Here is a 20,433-nt window from a genome sequence, read left to right as displayed (position 1 = left end):
CCCGTTTACAGCCCACGAGCCAGTGGTGGAAATTCCACGTTGCAGTGGCGGGGGTGAGTCTATCCATAACAACAATCACTGGTGACTTTCCTCCGTCAACGATGCTCACTTTAGCGACCCCGGAAAAATGATGGGGTGGTGAATGAAACCCCTCCCAAGCGAGGATTTGAAACTCGCAACTTAGTGGTTGCGTGTCGCTCGCTCTGCCACTGAGCCATCTGGGCCGCGTGTCCAGGAGAGCTGGAAACCATTCAAATTGACTCTTATTTTAACCTTCGCGTGAATGGGTAGCACTCAAAGTGTCTGCATGGGTCACAATAACCCACCGCATGCAGCAGCGTATGTGAATACAAAAAAATAAACGATTCTTTTATACGTAATTTGATGCATGTATCCAGAGCTTAAGAATTGACAATAATTGTCAATCGGTCAATGTAGGATTCACTCGCTTACTGCGGGCTCGGTTTATGCGATTTCACGTCCATGCGGCTAACCCATTTCTACCCAAAATTCCCTCTATGCGGGTTGAAGTCACTCAGATACGGACGTGGGACAAGGTTTTGTGTGTACTGTGTGTGTACTGCGTCTAATGAACGGTGTTTGTGTGTACTGTGTGTGTAATGTGTTTGTACTGTGTCTAATGAACGGTGTTTGTGTGTACTGTGTGTGTACTGTGTGTGTGTACTGTGTGTGTAATGTGTATGTACTGTGTCTAATGAACGGTGTTTGTGTGTACTGTGTGTGTACTGTGTGTGTGTACTGTGTGTGTACTGTGTGTGTACTGCGTCTAATGAACTGTGTGTGTACTGTGTGTGTAATGTGTCTAATGAACTGTGTGTGTACTGTGTGTACTGCGTCTAATGAACGGTGTTTGTGTGTACTGTGTGTGTACTGTGTGTGTACTGCGTCTAATGAACTGTGTGTGTACTGTGTGTGTAATGTGTCTAATGAACTGTGTGTGTACTGTGTGTTTACTGTGTCTAATGAACTGTGTGTGTACTGTGTGTACTGCGTCTAATGAACGGTGTTTGTGTGTACTGTGTGTGTACTGTGTGTGTACTGTGTCTAATGAACGGTGTTTGTGTGTACTGTGTGTGTACTGTGTGTGTAATGTGTCTAATGAACTGTGTGTGTACTGTGTGTGTACTGAGTGTGTGTACTGCGTGTGTACTGTGTCTAATGAACTGTGTGTGTACTGTGTGTGTACTGTGTGTGTAATGTGTCTAATGAACTCTGTGTGTACTGCGTCTAATGAACGGTGTTTGTGTGTACTGTGTGTGTACTGTGTCTAATGAACTGTGTGTGTATACTGTGTGTGTACTGTGTGTAATGTGTCTAATGAACTGTGTGTGTACTGCGTCTAATGAACGGTGTTTGTGTGTACTGTGTGTGTGCTGTGTGTGTACTGTGTATAATGAACTGTGTGTGTGTACTGTGTGTGTACTGTGTGTGTACTGTGTCTAATGAACTGTGTGTGTACTGTGTGTGTACTGTGTGTGTACTGTGTCTAATGAACTGTGTGTATACTGTGTGTGTACTGTGTGTGTACTGTGTCTAATGAACTATGTGTGTACTGTGTGTGTACTGTGTCTAATGAACTGTGTGTGTGTACTGTGTGTGTACTGTGTCTAATGAACGGGGTGTGTACCGTGTGTGTACTGTGTCTAATGAACTGTGTGTGTGTACTGTGTGTGTACTGTGTGTGTACTGTGTCTAATTAACTGTGTGTGTGTACTGTGTGTGTACTGTGTCTAATGAACTGTGTGTATACTGTGTGTGTACTGTGTGTGTACTGTGTCTAATGAACTGTGTGTGTACTGTGTGTGTACTGTGTCTAATGAACTGTGTGTGTGTACTGTGTGTGTACTGTGTCTAATGAACGGGGTGTGTACCGTGTGTGTACTGTGTCTAATGAACGGTGTTTGTGTGTACTGTGTGTGTAATGTGTGTGTATTGTGTCTAATGAACTGTGTGTGTACTGTGTGTGTACTGTGTCTAATGAACTGTGTGTGTACTGTCTGTGTACTGTGTCTAATGAACTGTGTGTGTGTACTGTGTATAATGAACGGGGTGTGTACTGTGTGTGTACTGCGTCTAATGAACGGTGTTTGTGTGTACTGTGTGTGTACTGTGTCTAATGAACTGTGTGTGTACTGTGTGTGTACTGTGTCTAATGAACTGTGTGTGTACTGTCTGTGTACTTTGTCTAATGAACGGGGTGTGTACTGTGTGTGTACTGTGTCTAGTGAACTGTGTGTGTGTACTGTGTGTGTACTGTGTGTGTAATGTGTCTAATAAACTGTGTGTGTACTGCGTCTAATGAACGGTGTTTGTGTATACTGTGTGTAATGTGTATTTTAAACGGTGTGTGTGTGTGTGTACTGTGTGTGTACTCTGTGTGTGTACTGTGTGTGTACTATGTCTAATGAACTGTGTGTGTACTGTGTGTGTACTGTGTGTGTACTGTGTCTAATGAACTGTGTGTGTACTGTCTGTGTACTGTGTCTAATGAACGGGGTGTGTACTGTGTGTGTACTGTGTCTAATGAACTGTGTGTGTACTGTGTCTAATGAACGGTGTTTGTGTGTACTGTGTGTAATGTGTATTTTAAACGGTTTGTGTGTACTGTGTGTGTACTCTGTATGTGTACAGTGTGTGTACTATGTCTAATGAACTGTGTGTGTACTGTGTGTGTACTGTGTGTGTGTACTGTGTGTGTACTGTGTCTAATGAACTGTGTGTACTGTGTGTGTACTGTGTCTAATGAACTGTGTGTGTACTGTGTGTGTACTGTGTCTAATGAACGGGGTGTGTACTGTGTGTGTACTGTGTCTAATGAACTGTGTGTGTGTACTGCGTGTGTACTGTGTTTAATGAACGGGGTGTGTACTGTGTGTGTACTGTGTCTAATGAACGGGGTGTGTACTGTGTGTGTACTGTGTCTAATGAAATGTGTGTGTGTACTGCGTGTGTAATGTGTCTAATGAACTGTGTGTGTGTACTGTGTCTAATGAACTGTGTGTGTTTACTGTGTCTAATGAACTGTGTGTGTATACTGTGTGTGTAGTGTGTGTGTAATGTGTCTAATGAACTGTGTGTGTACTGTGTGTGTACTGTGTGTGTACTGGTTGTGTACTGTGTGTGTACTGTGTGTGTACTGGGTGCCTAACTCAACCGGCAGCTGTCTCGTGCGGTGCATTGTGGCTTGGGTGACTCTGCGGTCCACCCTTTGCGAATTCGCTTTATGCGGCCCGTTTTGTTTTTGGGGGGTGGGGGGACGCATCTACTACCGCATCGAGAAAGGAACACCTGTACATTTGTACATGCCGAGTACTCTAATTCAGACAATCCGCGCGCTCTTACTGTAAGTCTAGATTGAATACTCGTTTCGTTTGAATTTATTTTTGTGTTTAGTTTGCCCCCCCCCACCACCCCGGCACCTCCGATTCGCACCGTTGGCTACGTACTGCGCGAAAGAAGTTCAACGTGAGTCTATAATTCAGCATCGTCGACTTTCCACCTGCACATCTAATGGAACTTATACTGGTAGGAACCTCCTGGTTACACCAGCCCACAGGGGATTATTGTGTCCGTCCGTCCGTCGTGCATCCAAACATGGGAGGGGTGGGGCTGGGTGGAGAGGGGAGGGTGGGGAGGGAGGGGCTGGGTGGGGAGGGGCTGGGTGGGGAGGGGCTGGGTGGGGGGTGGGAGGTGTGGGGCTGGGTGGGGAGGGGCTGCTCACCCCGTGGTGCCCTTATAAAACTCAACGTTTGACCTACTCACGCCGGCTTGTGCCCGCCCTCACAGTCGGGCATCTTTGCGGAATACACCACGTGGTGCCGCCGTTGACCCTGGCCATTGACCGAGCAACCCAACGTTCCTACCAGCTCCCTCCGCAGGAGAATGTGTTTGCCCTGTGCAACCCATCTCTGGCACTACGATGGGTGGAATTACAAATGAATAATTTGCCGGGACCCCGGGGTCCCGCAAAAATCAGGTCAATAATTATTATTTTTCAGTCCGCCCCACTCGTGATCCCGACAGCAACGCGCCGCCCGCCCAGACTCGCCGTGCCAACAAGCGCCAGCAGCAGCAGGCGGCGATCGACACGATGGGAGTCACCCCACCGGCCAGACGCGAGCCCCGGGGGGCGTCCGCCGCAGTCGCGCACGGCGACGACGCCCTCCGGTCAGCCGTCGATCCTCAGCTTCTTTGCCAAGGCGAGCCCGCCGCCCCCCAGGCAGTGAATTTAACGTGTTTATGTAACTTTTCAACTTTTTACGAAACTTAGTGTCCCCGAGTAGCTCTCGACGAGGCTAATCGATTGACCACTAGCTTTGTTGTCGGTAAGGCAACAAGACTCGTGTCGCTACGTGGGGTTTCCCACCCCGGGGCAGTGATGGGACCCCGGGGTCCCGCCAATTGCTTCAATTGTTGGTGTCCCGCCAAACCATCTGGCTGGCAACAGTACCAGAGCTTTGATTAAGTTAGCCGCCAACATTATATGGATATATTTTTCCGCTGCATGTCAGGTGAGGCATGGCTCTTAAACAACGATTTAGAAACTAAAATTCGCACTCTATTCGAGAAGACGATGTTTGTTGGTATGGAATGTGTTAATGTTTGAGTGCGCTACGGTGATGTGTGATGCGTCGGCTTGATGTCAGGCTTTTAATAAGGTGACGTATGTTCAATGGTTTAATGCTGCATTATGAATGTTAACGGTACGCTGATGTGTGATGTGTAAACGTAATAATGACAAGCGCTTCGGAATGGTTCGCCAGTGTAAATGTGATTACAGCAGATTTGGTAGCCGACACGTTTCCCCAATATTTTCACACATCACTCGCCACGACCTCTGCGCGACAGGGCTCCAGCCGCAGCGCGTTTGCCGCACATTGCAACGGGTTTCCGCGGCTCGAACCCTACGGCCGCCCCCCCCCCCCAGTTAATACTGCGGGGGCGTGGGACGTGGATACGCGCCGTCCGATTCAACGTTGGACGCTCGATGAATCCGGTGGCGATGTTCGAGAGAGCAGGGAGCCGTGCGCGCCAAGTGTTGTTGATTATTTGCTCGCAGATGGCCTGACTGGATGTGCTTCACATAATGTTTTTTCAGGTTTGTTGAATTCTCGTCTCTCATCTTTTTGTTGTATTTACTTTGTGTGTGCCCTCGCGCCGTCAGGATGGCGTGAACACCACACGCCACGTGTGGTGTTCACGATGTGCAATGCACTCACGTCAGCGGACACAATTATTCGATTACAAATACACCGTGGCACTTGATTGTTAGCTCAATGTGAGCTTTATTTCTACATTGATACACCGTTGTTATTTTTTTTACAGAACTGGAAACTTTGCAATTATGCATTTAAAAATTCGTTAACAAGACTTGTTAACACATTTGAGCATTCTAAAGACATACACTGAGATGCACATTCAATGTGTAATGTATAATATAATTTTATGTTTTTATATACAATTTGTATACATCATCGAGTATTGCTTGTAATACACTGTACCTAATGCAAGGAATATGTTCACAATCGTTATACAAGGCAATGTTTCTCAAGCTCCAGTCCACTGGTTGAACCGGAATCCAAGGTTCCATGTTTTCAATCAACTTATAAATGAGCCGTGATCCGTGTTTGCCATATATATACTGAGTGGAACAGATGGCAATTGTAAAAATCTGGTCAGGATCGGTGGCTCTGGGGACTGGGGTATGGGAGCCAATAATAAAGCATCATCGTGATTATTTTTGTATTTAATTTCTCTGACCAAAAATTACACGTTTGTTCCCAAGTTCGTGAATATCTATTAAGACACTGACATGGTGCTTATCATTTGTAAGTTGTAATAGGATGGAACGGGCACTTATAAAGTGAGGGAAAAAACATATATTTTTTCCAGGGATTCAACCAAACTTTGAATTTGCCAGTTTTACTACTCCTAGCCAGCCGGACGTCAGAAAAAAATACCATGCAGGTGACTGAACTGTAAATTCACTGAACACTCAACACTGACACTCGTTGAACGGGAAGAAATTCCGTCGTCAGCAACGGTCAGTCATTACAATCAATGAGAGGTTTGACGTTGCTCCCCTGCCGCGTTCGCCCACCACGCGGGGATGGTGGTCATAGCCTGGAGATGAAACATCACTAGCTCGGGAGAATTCTGCAATGCACACGCGCAAACTTCAACGCGCGGAACAACACGGACGCTCGAGTGAAGTTGACGGTGACATGTTTAGGATGTTTACGGTATCGCAATAGTGAATGAAAAGTTTTCCGTTTAAACAAGTGATTTTAATAGCTTAGGTATTGGAAGTTTAACACTTGCACTGCAACACCACGCGCGCGCGCGTATTCTTTTCAATGTCAGACGCTAAAAGGTAATACGCGTGCAGCAGCAGCAACAACAACAAAATGTTGTAATTGCAATTTTAGAAAAAACTATCGAGCCGAGCGTTATAATAATAGTAATAATAAGTTATCAGCACCGTACGGCGAGCCAGTCAAATTACACATCCGCAGCTGTCTCCACTTCCAATTTGGTCAAAACGAACAGCTCTCCATCAACCGCTCCGAACTCTTTCGGTCCACGAAATTGTGACGCCGCGTCGCACGTTGAAGGCACGCGGAGCCACGGCGCGTCGCGCACAATCGTTGCCTTCCCGCGTGGCGAAACATTCCAGTGCCCCAAAGCAAACACAAACTCTTCCGTGAGACCCGATGAACACACGGGCCCGCCGCAGAGAGACGAATTGCAGGATCGACTGCTTAACTGCCCGCGGCGCTTGCGGTGATTTCCTTCCAGCGTAGTTGGGTCGAGCAATCATAAATTACGATTTAAATGAAAAAAAAAAACACTAACTAACTAACGAAACCCATCACCTTTGGCACTCTCTATAACATTAACAGTGGGAAGTAACATTCCGTAAACCGCTTTAATATGTATACACACACACACACGTATGCATGTTAACAAGCGTAAATGGGAGCCAGTCAAAAGTTCTTTAAAAAAAACCATGCCAACAATATGCAGACCCACTACATTACTGATATAATATATTTTAAATGTCGTAGGTCTAACATCAGAGTATTGATTAAATACGAAGTGCAGGTTTTTGTTATACCTTTCAACATAATTCTGTAGATTGTGTTCGCGTGACTGGCATTTGGCTGGTCCTCATTTCTCATCGCAAGTTAGTGAAGTACACGTACAGGACTGCATGTGATCTTAAACGTGTTTCATTCAGCTGCCTGCTCTTACAGTATACATACCACTCCATTCGAGTACTCCTGTCGCTACAAAGATTACATTTATTCATCTTGATCACTCGAGTTATATTTCGCTAAAGGAATGTGGTTATTTGGTTGTCTTTTGCCCATCTGTAGTTAGTTAGTCCGCTAAGGAGTTTCTGTTTTCTTGAACATGCGGCTTTCTTGAATGTGTGTTGTTTTAAACATCTTGTTTCACTGCAGATTTCTTGCCCAGTTCAGCAGTTTGTATCTAACTGTTGTGTCCCACATGATGATGGGCGCTTGTGTTGCGCCGGAAACGTCGTGATTTAATTTAGTTTGTTTTCATTTTATTATTATTTTATTTTTACCTACGTGACTTTACCGAAAGAACCAAAGAATATTTTTCCACAGTTTATCAATGCACTGTTTAAACAGAAGAGCAATGGCGCCTATTACGAAATTCAAAAGACGTCGATTGGCTCTTGTGGACATTATTACGTATAGATTGTTGACATCGATACAATTTTCCAAGGATCACATTCAGACGTAGAGCTGCCTCTTGCGAGTGCTATCCGGTAATAACCCAAAAAGATTTTTGTTACTTCAAATTGTAAAAAAAAAACACACGTTATACCTGGAATTCATTATCTCTTTGATTTCCCATACATGCGTTGGTTGCACACGTACACAACTGTCATCGATATAAACGTAAGCCTTTTGTCTATTGCACAGCTACGTCAGCCTGTGCCACTTCGCACATGGCTGCGATGTTTACGGCATAAATGGGACGTTTCAGAGACAGAACCCCAGTGTAACTTGAAGCCTCCAGGTCTCCCTTGCAAAAGAGACGTGAACTGTGTTTCTCCGGATTATAAGACTCTCCTCGGAAAGTAAGACGCACCCACCAAAACTTGTGCCCGGTGCCAATAAAAGTTATACGAATCTGATCACGCACGCACGCAACTCCTGTACCGGATTAGAAGACGCACCCATCAACTTCTGCAATTAGAATACTCTACTGCACGGGGGGCTAAAGAGCTTCTCGTCATACGGAAAATTGGGTGGCATCAATGGGCTCTTGCCAAGTTCCAGATTAAGTTGCCGGTGGCGGCCGCATCGATGATGCTGCGATTCGGTATCGGTTGTCCGAGGGGGTCGAAGGATTGAGGAGGTCTTAATTTTCTGCTCTGCGGTAGATTTTTAAATAGCCGCGTTGAATTAGCGAGCGGGCGGGGTTGGTCCGACATTACTTCCGGATGTTTCCCGAAATGTGTGTATGATGTTGAACTTCTTTTTCACCATACGTAGCCAACCGTGCTTTTCGGAGGTGCGGTATTCACGTTGCTTTTTGTGTTTCATTTCTTGCCCTTCCCTCGCACGTCTGATACTAGCACAGTTGACTATGTATGGTGCGAAAGAAGTTCAACATACACACGTAACGTACAAATCCCACAGTGTGTGCGTGTGTACAGTATTAATAACAGAGGCTTTGCAGCTGCCCCCATCACCGGGCAAGTTCCGTGCGTACGGACGCGCGTACGTGAGTGCGTGCGTGCGGACGTGCGTACGTAAGTGCCGCCCTTGCGTCTCCCGCATGCCGTGACTCTGACGTCGTTTCGTCGGCAGCGGGGTCCCTGATCTCACAGTCGCGCCGAGTGAACCAACGCACGCAGGAGTCTCCGGAGCATTGGAAAAATGAGCCGGGCCCTTAGTGGCTATTGACGTCAAGCGTTTCGGTTTTGCTCCGTGTGCATCGCGCGCGGTCACACTCAAGCGTGACGGAAACAAGTTGCCATTCCCATGTTTAAAAAAAACAAAAACTAAAATCTCACGCCCCAAAAAACGCAGCCTCGCGCGCTGAGGTTCAAGCCAAGGGTGTGCTGCGTTGTCACCGACCATTCGGAACGAGCAGCGGAATGAGCCTACAACAGCGTTCTTCCCCCCCCTCCCCTCCAGTTTGAGCCCACTCTTTTGCGAATTAACAATAATTAATAAATACGGCTTTCGAAACAAAACAACAAAACAAAACAATAACAACAACAGCAGTGCGGACAATTACCAGCTCGTCGGGAAATTTGCTTTTTTGTTGTTGCTGGAATTGCCTAAATTATTCAGAGCAGCAATTAACGCTGATGAAAGTCTTCAAGTCTGCACGCCGGACGTCTTCACACTCGGCTTTTGTCTCTCTCGCGCCGATCTGCCACCGACAGCGAGCTTCAAGCGCAAGTGGAGGTGCAACGACCACTGCCGGTCCGCTGTAAGACAACGAGCCCAGGCTCGCTCCCCTCTCTCTCTCTCTCCTCTCTCTTCTCCTCTCTCCTTTCTCCCTCGCAAACAACAATCGTTCCACTTATTCCTACTGCCTTCTTGGCTGGTCTTAAGTGCATTAGAAAGGGGAAATAAAATAACAACAAAAATCTACAATCCAAACGCTCCCACGTTCAGGTCCAGCTCGCTTGAACTGGGTTCTGACTGCTAATGTAGCTTTGGTCCATCTAACGAATTATGCTCCAGCTTCCGACATATTACCTTGATTAATCTGCTTAGATATTCATTAAAAGGAAAGTAATTGTTTTTCCTCCTCGTCATCGTCCTCCTCCTCCTCTTCCCATTCCGGTGACGATCCGTAAAAACACGGCATCCCCGTCGGGTCGACACGGCGTGAACGGAGGTCGCACGGTGCCGGGGGGGGGGGGGGGGGTGTCGAGTCACCAACAACCCCCACGGACCGCAGAAGCCCCCCAGCACGGTTTTTCGCATCGGCGTCGGGAAAACAGTCACCGGACCGCCGACCTCGGCGAACCGAACCGCAACTCCCTCGAGCCTTAACCCTCCCCCACCTCCCGCTACCGGGCGGTTAGGAGGGCCCCCGATGAAAAAGGGAATCAAGATTTTCCTCTTGCAAGTCGGCGACGGGGCCGAAAGGAAGTGGAACGCTCGGCGCGGATCCGCGGCCAGGTCACAGGAACGCGGAGCCGTTGGGAGGGGCGTAGGAGAATCCGGCGAAGGCGTCCCTCGCCTCCTGGAAGCTGGCGCTCACCGCAAACTCTCCCGGGGAGCGGCACACCGAGCCGGGCACCGGCTCTGAGATGAACTCTGGGTCAAAGTGGCGCAGGTCGGAGGGTCCGTTCTGCACGCGGTAGGGGGGGTGGGGGTGAGGGGGGGGGGAGACGCAGAGAATGATTATGAGCCCATGTTTGTCTCGGTCGTAAAAAAAATGGCGGAGTAAACGGCGGTCTAACTCCAGCCTGGAGCAGGGTGATGGGAGAAAATGTGAGTTAGTGAAGCGCACGATGTAATGTTGATGTAATGTCTATGTAAAGTTGATGTAATGTTGATGTAATGTCGATGTAAAGTTGATGTAATGTTGATGTAATGTCGATGTAATGTTCATGTAATGTCGATGTATTGTCGATGTAATGTCGATGTAATGTTTGAGAAAGTGCACTGGAGGTTTAAGGCCTGGTCCATTGGCTTTGCTTCCCGATGGCCACCTTTCTCTGATACACGAGGACAATGTGACCGAATCTTGCAAGACGACGCAAAGATGGCAGAGCAGCGCCCAGCAACGTCTGCCGGAAAGTGTTACCTTCAGCCAAGTGCCATCAAGGGCAATGACATTCAATTAGTTCCCGGAATAACCGTTGTTCCGGGCCGTTAGCCATGTTGTCCTTCCCCATACCTCCGATTAGCACAGTTGGCTACGTACATTGCGAAAGTAATTATACGTAAATAAATAAGCCAAGACTACGATCTGGGTCTCCTCCATGACTTTAGTACTGTCATGCACAATTTTGAAAGCCCCAAATTAGGTTTTTAAATGCAATCGTTTTGTTGTTGTTGTTGCTGCCAGCTGCTTGATCATTGAGCTCCGATAAGCTTGCTAGGACCGCTGCCCTAGCGCTGGTCTTTGTGATCACAATCACTGATGAGCACCGGTCATTGTAGCCGTCCTGGATAACTGAGGGGCTCTTGCACCAGCGTCACTGGAGGGGGTCACTGAAGGGGGTCACCGGAGCGTGGCGTCGCTCCTGGTGGTTGGAGGCTCACCACGTTGGGGTTGAACGGGGGGACGATCTTCTTTGAGAGGAGATCTTCCCAGTTGATGGGGGAGAAGAACACGTGACCTTTGATCTCCGTCTGGTGGGGGGCGAGGGGCAAAGGGGCGTGCGAAATGAACAAAGTTCGATTGAAACATATTCTTGGTTCTTTTGGTAAAGTCACGGAGAAGGGAAATAATAAAATAAAAAACAATAACAATTCATGGCCATTGTTTTATTTTATTTTATTATTTCCCTTCTACGTGACTTTACCGAAAGAACCATGAATATGAATCCCTGCAGTCACGAAAGCTTTAAATCGAAAGTTAGATTGAAAACTCGTTTCTTTAGAGCTGCTGGTTGGCTACGTACGGCCCGAAATAATTTCGACGTACACACACGTACACACGCGTACACACACGTACACACACGTACACACACGTACACACACGCACACACGCGGAGGGGTGATCAGCCCAACCCGCTCGTGTGTTAACGTCCCTCCAGTTGCAGGAAGATGGAGAGAGCGTAAAATGGAAATATCTATGAAATGGGCTTAATGCATGAATATCCTCGCTGATAAGGCGACACCCCTGTGAAGGCAATGGGGAAGCGCTAAGACTTAATATTCAACGCCTGAGCGGCAGCAAACTCGAGTGGAATAATGGATTTAAAAAATCGTTCAAGTGTACAGAGGAACATGGCTCTTTTTTGAATTAGCAGTAAAGTAAAAAAATTACGGAATGGCCATGAATTGCAATACGGAGGGGGGGGGGGGAGGTGGGCGGGGGAAATAAACGACGAACATTGAGAATTCTCGAGTTAAGCGGCGATACGGCAGGGGGATCACTCCACGTGTACAACGCCCCCCCCCCCCCACCCCCCCTCCACCCCCCGCGCAGTAGAGGAGGAAACGGGACGGAGCGTGCGCCGAACTTTTGAGCGCGAGCGGGTTGGCGGCGGCGTCTCTTACGAAGTCCCCGCTGGCGCCGAGCCTCTGGGTGCGGTCCTTGTGGAGCAGACCCTCCAGCAGGTCCCGCGCCGAGTTGGAGATGTTCGGCTTGAGCGCCAGGGGCTTCTTCAGGATGTTGTCGTACATCTCGGCCGTGTTGCGGCTGTAGAACGGCGGCTGAAACCGGGACGGGGAAAAGAAGCTCGAGTAAGTGTCGGCCGCCGCCTTCGTGGGTTTTGACCGAGGCGGGGCGTGCCAGGCCGCGGGACGGCGGTCGCCATCGCACCGACGCGTCTCATTGGTCGGTCAGAGACTGGCGGCGACGATGGCGACGACCCGCCCGCCCGCCCGCCCGCCGTGAGAATGCACGAAGCGCGATTCGCGACCGTCGATCGAGCGCTCACCAGGCCGTAGAGCATCTCGTACAGCACGGCTCCCAGGCACCACCAGTCCACCGTGCGATCGTACGCCTGCTTCTTGAGGACCTCGGGTGCCAGGTACTGTGGGGCGGGAGGGTCGGGCGGGGAGCGGGTGGTGGTGGAGGGGGGGGAAACGCTTTGATCGAAATAACGTTTGGTCGGGCAAGTGCGCAAAGAAACGATGTAGGGAGGGAAATATGAACACAATTTTTGTTGTGTTCTTGGTTCTTTCGGTTAAAGTCGCGTAGAAGGGAAACAATTAAATGATAAAAATATAAAACAATTAAATTCTCACGACGTTTCGACTGCAACACAAGCAATCATGATCAGGTTTTCACACCTGATGATGATAATTTTATTGTTTTATATTTTTATTATTTTATTGTTTCCCTTCTACGCGACTTTACCGAAAGAACCAATAATATGAATCCCTGCAGTCACGAAAGCTTTAAATATTTTTTTTTGCTTTCTGTCTCAATTATAATCGATAATAAAACTGCATTTCATGAGGCTTCAGGTTTGGTCCCCCTCTAGAATTCACTTTTTACTTTCTGTGCAATGCCGCACTTTGTCCGTTAGGTGGGGCCCCCGCTCATCGCGACGAGCATGGTGAAACATTTCCATCAAGGTTTTTGTTTGGTTGCCCCGGGTCAAAAGGTGTTACGTCATAGATAAATACACACAGTACGTCGCTAATCATCAACAACAAATACATAGTTCCCTGGCTGGTTCCTTCCGGTCAAAATGAGCCCCCGACTAAAGCACCGTGACTGGGAGAACGACGGGACAAATGACACCTCTGAGACGGAAGGACGGTGAGTGGTGACTTGGCCCGCACGCCACGCGCAACGAAGATCCCACCCACGCGTTCGGCTCGAGCGTTGGCTACGGATTTCTTTTCGGTTCGTTAAATCACTTTCGTGTCCGAAGAGACACACAGACCCGGGACGCCATCGCTCACCTCTGGCGTGCCGCAGAAAGTGGAGGTGGTGTCGTTGGGCTGAATTCCCTCCTTGCAGAGTCCAAAATCTGTGAGGATAATGTGGCCCTGTCGAAGCGGACAAAGAATACGAGCGTCAAAATTGTTGCGCTGCTGTCTGAAGGACGCGCACACAATTTCACAACGCGAGCATCTGGGCGGGCGCGTGCGTGCGTGCGCTTGCGTCTCGTGGGTATACAAATATAAATAAGAGGGGAGCGGCGGAGTAGCGGTTAGCGCGCCACCCTGCGGACCCGGTGACCCGAGGTTCGATTCCCGCTCACGGCCAACACCAGTGACGATTATTTGAACCGGTCCCGGGAATTCCCCTAGGTCGACTCGGCCTCAAATAAATTCGGTGTAAATATCGCCACTGGGCAGACAAAGGCGGCCGGGCGTGATGCTGGCCACCCACGGCCTCGTGTGCCGTGCCGGCCTTCATAGGTGCTCGCTAACAGCACACAGTATGTTAAGGCGACACGGGGGGGGGGGGGGGGGATCTTTGTCTTTTGTGCACACACTTGTGTCTTGTGGGTATAAATAAAATGCTAGAATTACCTCGAAGTCGAGAAGAATATTTTCGGGCTTTAGGTCTCTGATGGGGGAAGGTCAAACAGAAGTGGCGCATTTAGTCACACAAGGGTTTCCCCAAACGGATTGAGATCGTTTAAAACCAGAAGCCGCATCGCTACAAATAGCCTTCGGGATTGCATGTGATGCAATTTGCTTCAGTCGAAGTGGTTCTATCCTCAAATGAGCACTGGTAGCAGTTCGTCATCTCCTGCTTACAGCCCTGAACCATTCGTGTCAATTCCACATTTCTATTGTAGGTAAGCGAATCTATCCATGGGAACCACTGATGACTTCCCCACAAAACGGTACTTATGTTATAGACACGGACAGAACGATGGGTTGAGTCAACCCCCAAACCAGGATTTGAACTTGCAACCTTCCGATTGCGAGCAGCTGCTCGCTCTACCGCCCAGCCAACTGGGTGGCAATTAGGTCTTATATAAATTACACGGGTCTGGTTGGTGTGGAAAGACATGTTTACTGGCACAGGGACCAAACTCTGGCATTTGCAAAGCCACCCAACACAAGCCCTGCACTCAATACGCATTCAGGAAACTGCAAATTTCGATTTAAAGCTTTCGTGACTGCAATGATTCATCTTCTTTGGTTCTTTCGGTAAAGTCACGTAGAATGAGAATAAAATAATAAATTGATAAAATAAAATAACACAATAATATGCTCACGACGTTTCGGCCACAACACAAGCGGCCTTCATCGGGTGAAGGGACGAGACTGTCTGGAGGACAGCGCTGGAGGTTTTCGATTTAAAGCTTTCGTGACTGCAAGGACTCCAGCGCTGTCCTACCAGACAGTCTCGTCCCTTCACCTGATGAAGGCCACTTGTGTTGTGGCCGAAACGTCGTGAGAATATTATTGTGTTATTTTATTTTATCAATTTATTATTTTATTCTCATTCTACGTGACTTTACCGAAAGAACCAAAGAAGATAAACTGCAAATCGCCACCCCTACCATACACTAAAAATGGAATGATCCCATCACCTGCGCCCGGAGCATCGTGGGATATTCCACTGTGAACTTGGGTGATCTCACCTGTAGACGATGTTGAGCGAGTGCAGGTAGCCGACGGCGCTTGCGATCTCGGCCGCGTAGAAGCGGGCACGTGGCTCCAGGAACACGTGCTCGCGCTGCAAGTGGAAGAAGAGCTGGGACGACAAAGAAATCAAGAGCCACGTGAATAACCGGCACCGCAGCCATCGCAGTAACGTCACAGCGATCGTCAACTTAAGTTTCGCCCCAACGCAATTTGGGCAGTCGTCGACGCGGTTTTCCATCACCTGGCATTTTGTGATCTTCAAATAAATGAACCTGACTGCACCCAATCACATCCGATCCTGGAAGCCAAGCAGCTTTTGAGCCTAGTTAGTATTTGCCTGGCTATACCAGGTATTGTAGGGTTGAGCTGTGATGTGGCCAGAAAATAGCAGAGCTTCGAAGTGTTACTACCCTCGAATGTATGGCATTTCTCTGGCATCTGCGGTTTTCCCCCACATACCAAACATCGGATTGGCCAAAACATCCCATTTATTGCAGGATCCTCATGAAAAAGAGCATTGAGGCTCAGGATGTCCCTGGCATAATTGACATTCACAGGCATTGTGAATTAACAACAGCACCAGAGGAAAACTAGACATTTTATTTTATTTTATCAGGTAAGGCCCACTGAGCTATAAAGCTCTTTTTCACAAGCGACCTGGCCACAAATGATAGCTCCATGAAGTGGCTTACCGTGTGAAAATTTATAGCAGCCAAATACTCTAAAGGCATGTTTCTAAATGTGAGGGGAGAAACCGGAGGATCCGGAGAAAAATCCAAGCGACCATGGTGGGAGAGAGAGAGAGAGAGACACGCAAACTCCAAATATACAGCAGGCGTCAGGGTCGGGATCGAACCCACGACCTCCTGTATACCAGGCGAGGTAGTTAACATCTCCTAGCCACCGTGGCCAACAGGAGATGGGGATACCGTACCCCGTGTGCGTAACACCTGCGCATGGCAGAGCGTGGGCCGACTTCATTTAATCAAGGGGAGACGTTGCGCACGCGGTGGCGGCGAGTAAAAAAACGCCCACGCCACCAAACTGTGCCGATGATTCATCGTGGCATCGAGGCCGCTTCGATGCCGCGATGAGCAACTCCCGTCGCTACAAGCGCACGGAGAGCCTGAGCTCATGCGTGGCAAAATGTTCCTTTGCGTAATTATTCTTGGAAAAGTGGCGCGGTGTCTCCGTGACCGAAAATAGGACGGATCCCCGAGGGGATGCATGTGGGCTGTTATCGCGTAGAATTTCAATTTTTTTCACGGCTGGCTTTGGAATCCCTTGTACGTATGTGTGTATTGGGGGAACAACTTTCGCACCATGCGTAGCCAACCGTGATCACTTGAGGTGCGGGGGCAGGGCAAAAAATACTAAACGCCAAAAGCGGCTGTAAAGAAATTAGTTTCTGGATCTAGATTTAAAAGTGCATAGCTGTCGAGAGGAAAAGCATTCCAGATGGCCGCTTTCTGCATGCCTTTTGAGATGTTTCTCTCCGTGAGACTTCGTGTTACAATCTTAACATGGTTGTGGTAGCAACGCCGGGCATTGCACGAGTGTGGATGATGCAGGAATTTATATTATTTGGGTCTTTCGGTAAAGTCACGTAGATAGGGCTCAAAGAAAATAACAAAAAAACTACTACTAAATAACAAAAAAGTACTAGTTTTTTGGTTCTTTTCTTTGAACCTATCTACGTGACTTTACCGAAAGACCCAAAGAAATATGAATAGAAGAGTGGTTGGTTGTGGGTTCATGCCTAGTGAGTGTGTGGTGCACGGGGGAGATGGTGCCAAGAGGACATTTGTTCGACACCTAATCTGGTTCACAAAATGCAATGAATTTAGCTCATCTATGGGCTCCTGGAGTAGAACACTGGGCGAATGTGTCCGTCATAACCAAGCACGCAAGTTGAATGGATGTAAGTGTGCACATGTGCGTATTGCAATGTCTTGCCGAGTATTCATGCGTGTGTGTAATTAATGAATGAGGATTCCAAATCGACGTGAAGATATTTTGGCCGAGTGTGCTCGGTGATGTGACGCTGCTCCCAGAGCCAATGGTACGGGACTGCAATTCAAGGTCCCCATGTTTGAGAGTCACACACAGCACGGTGAAGTAATGCGAGCCGTTATCCTGGCCCTCAGCCATTTGAGGATCTATCATCCAAAACGATTTCCAAATCTGTCCCCATGACCTCGGGCAGTCGAGCCTTCGCTGTGCGCTGACGTCAATCCGCATCACTTGCTAAATAAATATAAGCCGGGTGTACAGTACGTGTTGTGTGTATGCACAACGTAACAGGTGTGTACGTTGTGGTGGCAACTTTTGAACTTAACAATGACGGTAAACCTGTAAGAGACAGCTGCAGCATCTGCAAACCTTTCAACCCCTCATGAGTGCCCCTACCTTATGACAGAACCAATTCAGACCTTATTGGTCACCCCGTGCCCCTTATAAATCTCAACGTTCATCCTACAAAGCCCCCATCGCAAGGGAGAGAAACACAAAGAAATAGACACATTCTTTTTGCTCGTATTCAAACGGCTGTACGCCGTACGGACCGGGAAAACTCAATTCCCCCGTGCACGAATACGGGGTGTACACCGTAAAGGGTTGACACGGTACGCATGTGCCCCTGCCAAGCCGAGGTGCGTTGATCCAGCGCTTCCCCCGCCCCCCCCCCCGCCCCACCCCGACTAAGAGGCCCGCTTTACGATGAAGAACGCAACTCTTGCACCAACTGCGCGTCTGTAATTGTTGTCGGATTCGTTTGGCGAGAGCGGAGAGTTAAAATCGGCGTGACCCGGTCCGGCGTGTCCTCCTGCCTCTCTCGCGTCCTTCCTGAGATAGCACGCGCCAGTGGGGGGGGGGGGGGGATGGTGGTGGTAGGGGGTGAAAGGCGCAGGAAAGAGGGGCGGCCGCGCCAGCACGCAACCGCGGGCGGACAAACAATGGCAGGAAGAGGACGCCGCTGGAATGCGGTCGCCATTCTGTCTCGCGAGCTCGGCCGCTTATCCTCTCCGTCGTCTTCCCTCTCCCTCCGTCCGTCTCTGCCTCTCCCTCTCCGGCAGAGAGCCCCCCCCCCTTCCGTCACCCCCACCCACTGCCCAGCCCCCCAAACCTTTCCCTCCCATGCTACTCTCCTTTCCTGCCTTCGACAGCTAACCCACACGAGGACACGCTAGCTCGGGCGTAATGATCGCAGAGACGCGTCGATTTTGAAATCGATTGTCACACTCACGGTGACATGCCACCAGAATCGGTAATCTTTTCCAAGTTTTAAACAATTCATGTGACCCCCGTACCTCCGATTATCGCGGGCTGCTACGTACGGTGCAAAAGAAGTTCAATATTCAACTATCTCGCGGTAGCAAAATGTTAACTACCTCATTCGGTACACAGGAGGTCGTGAGGTCGATCCCGACCTTGACGCCTGCTGGAGGTTTGAGGTATCCTTTCCATTTGTGATGCACTACAATGCACGGTGCACAGGTGGACGTTCTCACCTCTCCGCCGTTGATGTAGTCAAGGACAAAGTAGAGCTTGTCTGCCGTCTGGAAGGAGTAGTGCAGGCCCACGAGAAAGGGATGCTTCACATTCTTGAGGAGTACATTCCTCTCCGCCATGATGTGCTTTTGCTGGACAAGGCAAGCGAGAGAATGAAAGAGAGAGACGATGCTGTTATGGTAAAACGTGGGAATGCTAATGACCCAGCGACATTATTATTATTCGGAAGCCACTGCAGTTATTAGGAATCCACTGGAGCTGTGCATTTTGAAATCAAAATTGAAAACTAATTTCCTTAGAACTGCTTTTTGTTTGTTGTCCTTCCTGCGCACCTCCAATTAGCACGGTTGGCTACGTACGGTGCGATACAAGTTCAACATTCATGTATACATCATCATCGACAACAACGACGACAATGCATCCAGTGGGATCGTCACGACAGTCGTTGCGGCCGCTCGTAATCCAAGCGTGAGGCGCTGCCGGGCGAGTCCATGAGTCGGGCCCATTTCTGATCTCTCCACCTTTCGCCAATGCACGACGCGCCGCGGGACACCTGCAGGGTTAACGATGCCCGCGGTGGTGCGTGGTGGGCCTGACCGAGAAGACGCCACTTGGGTTACGGGGTGGAGGGTGTTGGGGCAGAGGCCGTTGCCCTGCCGGCACGTCCATCGCCCCAAAAAGGCACCGCTCCACACTTGGTGTTTGCAGAGACGCTGTGGTGGCGCTGGACAGGTGCCGGTTTTGCCGAGCGAGCCGCGCTGGCATGGGCTTTTTGCCAGAGGCCGATGGTGTCAATGTCGAGATGGGCTCGACGGCAAGTTTGCAAGAGTTCTCTTGTGGTAAACTGAGCGATTCTAATGATGACCGTTAATTGTCCGTGAGAGTCTCAAGTGTTTGGCTTGTGGGCGGAGACCGGTGAAGACTGAGACAACCGGCCCACATAGGAAGGAGTTGCACCACTGCAAGCTCTGCCATCTCCTGGCCTACTCGTAGCCCAAGCCTAGGACGCCTGCTATTTCGAAAGTATCCTCCCCAATTACAGCGACAACCAGGCTCGGTCCGGTGCTTGACAAAATTGGGTAGATTCACGGCGATGTTGTCATACGCTATAATGTCCGGTTGCTGCTTTGTCATTTTACATGATAGACATTCTGCTACGGGGCTGCGCCATTTCAGTGGCGGGTGAGCTCAGGCTATTTACCTCTTTCTTTTTGAGAATGGCTTTCTTCTGGAGCACCTTGACAGCGTAAAACTTCTCATCAGTCTTGAGCTTGGCTAACAGCACCTGGTGGAGAACGCAGAGCGGAACATAAACCCCACTAGACACACAAACGCAGCCGCGCGCGCCCTCCGTGCGAAAACGATGTTGCTCAGAATATGCCAACGGTTTGCCGTGTGGAGCTGGCCGTGGAGTTCTCTTGCACGCGACGTTGTTGGACAACATCGCATGTTTGACAGTGCAACTTTGTTGCTTCTGTTTTGCAACTTAGTTGCATGGTAATTAGCCGTCAAGCTCAGTAAATAGACAATGGGAGGCCCAGTTCCTGTCCCCCGCTCCCATTCACCTCTTGCCTGAGCACAGGCAAGACAGGCAGTTGACTAGGCAAGAAAAGGTGCCTGTTGGGCCTATGAGCAAAAACATCCACGCAGGTATTTT

General features: G+C 49.1%; 1 protein-coding gene across 3 annotated transcripts in view; it reads right to left on the bottom strand.

The window, feature by feature from the left end:
- Positions 1–5,286: 5,286 nt before the first annotated feature.
- The window catches only part of LOC116945231 (serine/threonine-protein kinase Sgk1-A-like), a 34,024-nt gene continuing 18,877 nt past the window's right edge, over positions 5,287–20,433 (bottom strand). For all 3 annotated transcript variants that reach the window (XM_076068984.1, XM_032959538.2, XM_032959540.2), the window contains exons 6-14: positions 19,978–20,061; positions 18,776–18,907; positions 15,263–15,375; positions 14,196–14,232; positions 13,620–13,706; positions 12,644–12,739; positions 12,261–12,416; positions 11,298–11,387; positions 5,287–10,377 (exon numbers count right to left, since the gene is read on the bottom strand). In XM_076068984.1, coding sequence (XP_075925099.1) covers positions 10,207–10,377; positions 11,298–11,387; positions 12,261–12,416; positions 12,644–12,739; positions 13,620–13,706; positions 14,196–14,232; positions 15,263–15,375; positions 18,776–18,907; positions 19,978–20,061 — 966 coding nt within the window. In that variant the 3' untranslated portion in view covers positions 5,287–10,206. The remainder of the gene's footprint in view (positions 10,378–11,297; positions 11,388–12,260; positions 12,417–12,643; positions 12,740–13,619; positions 13,707–14,195; positions 14,233–15,262; positions 15,376–18,775; positions 18,908–19,977; positions 20,062–20,433) is intronic.

Source organism: Petromyzon marinus, chromosome 23 (assembly GCF_048934315.1).
Source record: "Petromyzon marinus isolate PM22_M1 ecotype Great Lakes invasive population chromosome 23, UKy_Petmar_22M1.pri1.0, whole genome shotgun sequence".
NCBI classification, from domain to species: Eukaryota; Metazoa; Chordata; class Hyperoartia; order Petromyzontiformes; family Petromyzontidae; genus Petromyzon; species Petromyzon marinus.
This window is presented reverse-complemented; position numbering and strand designations above follow the sequence as displayed.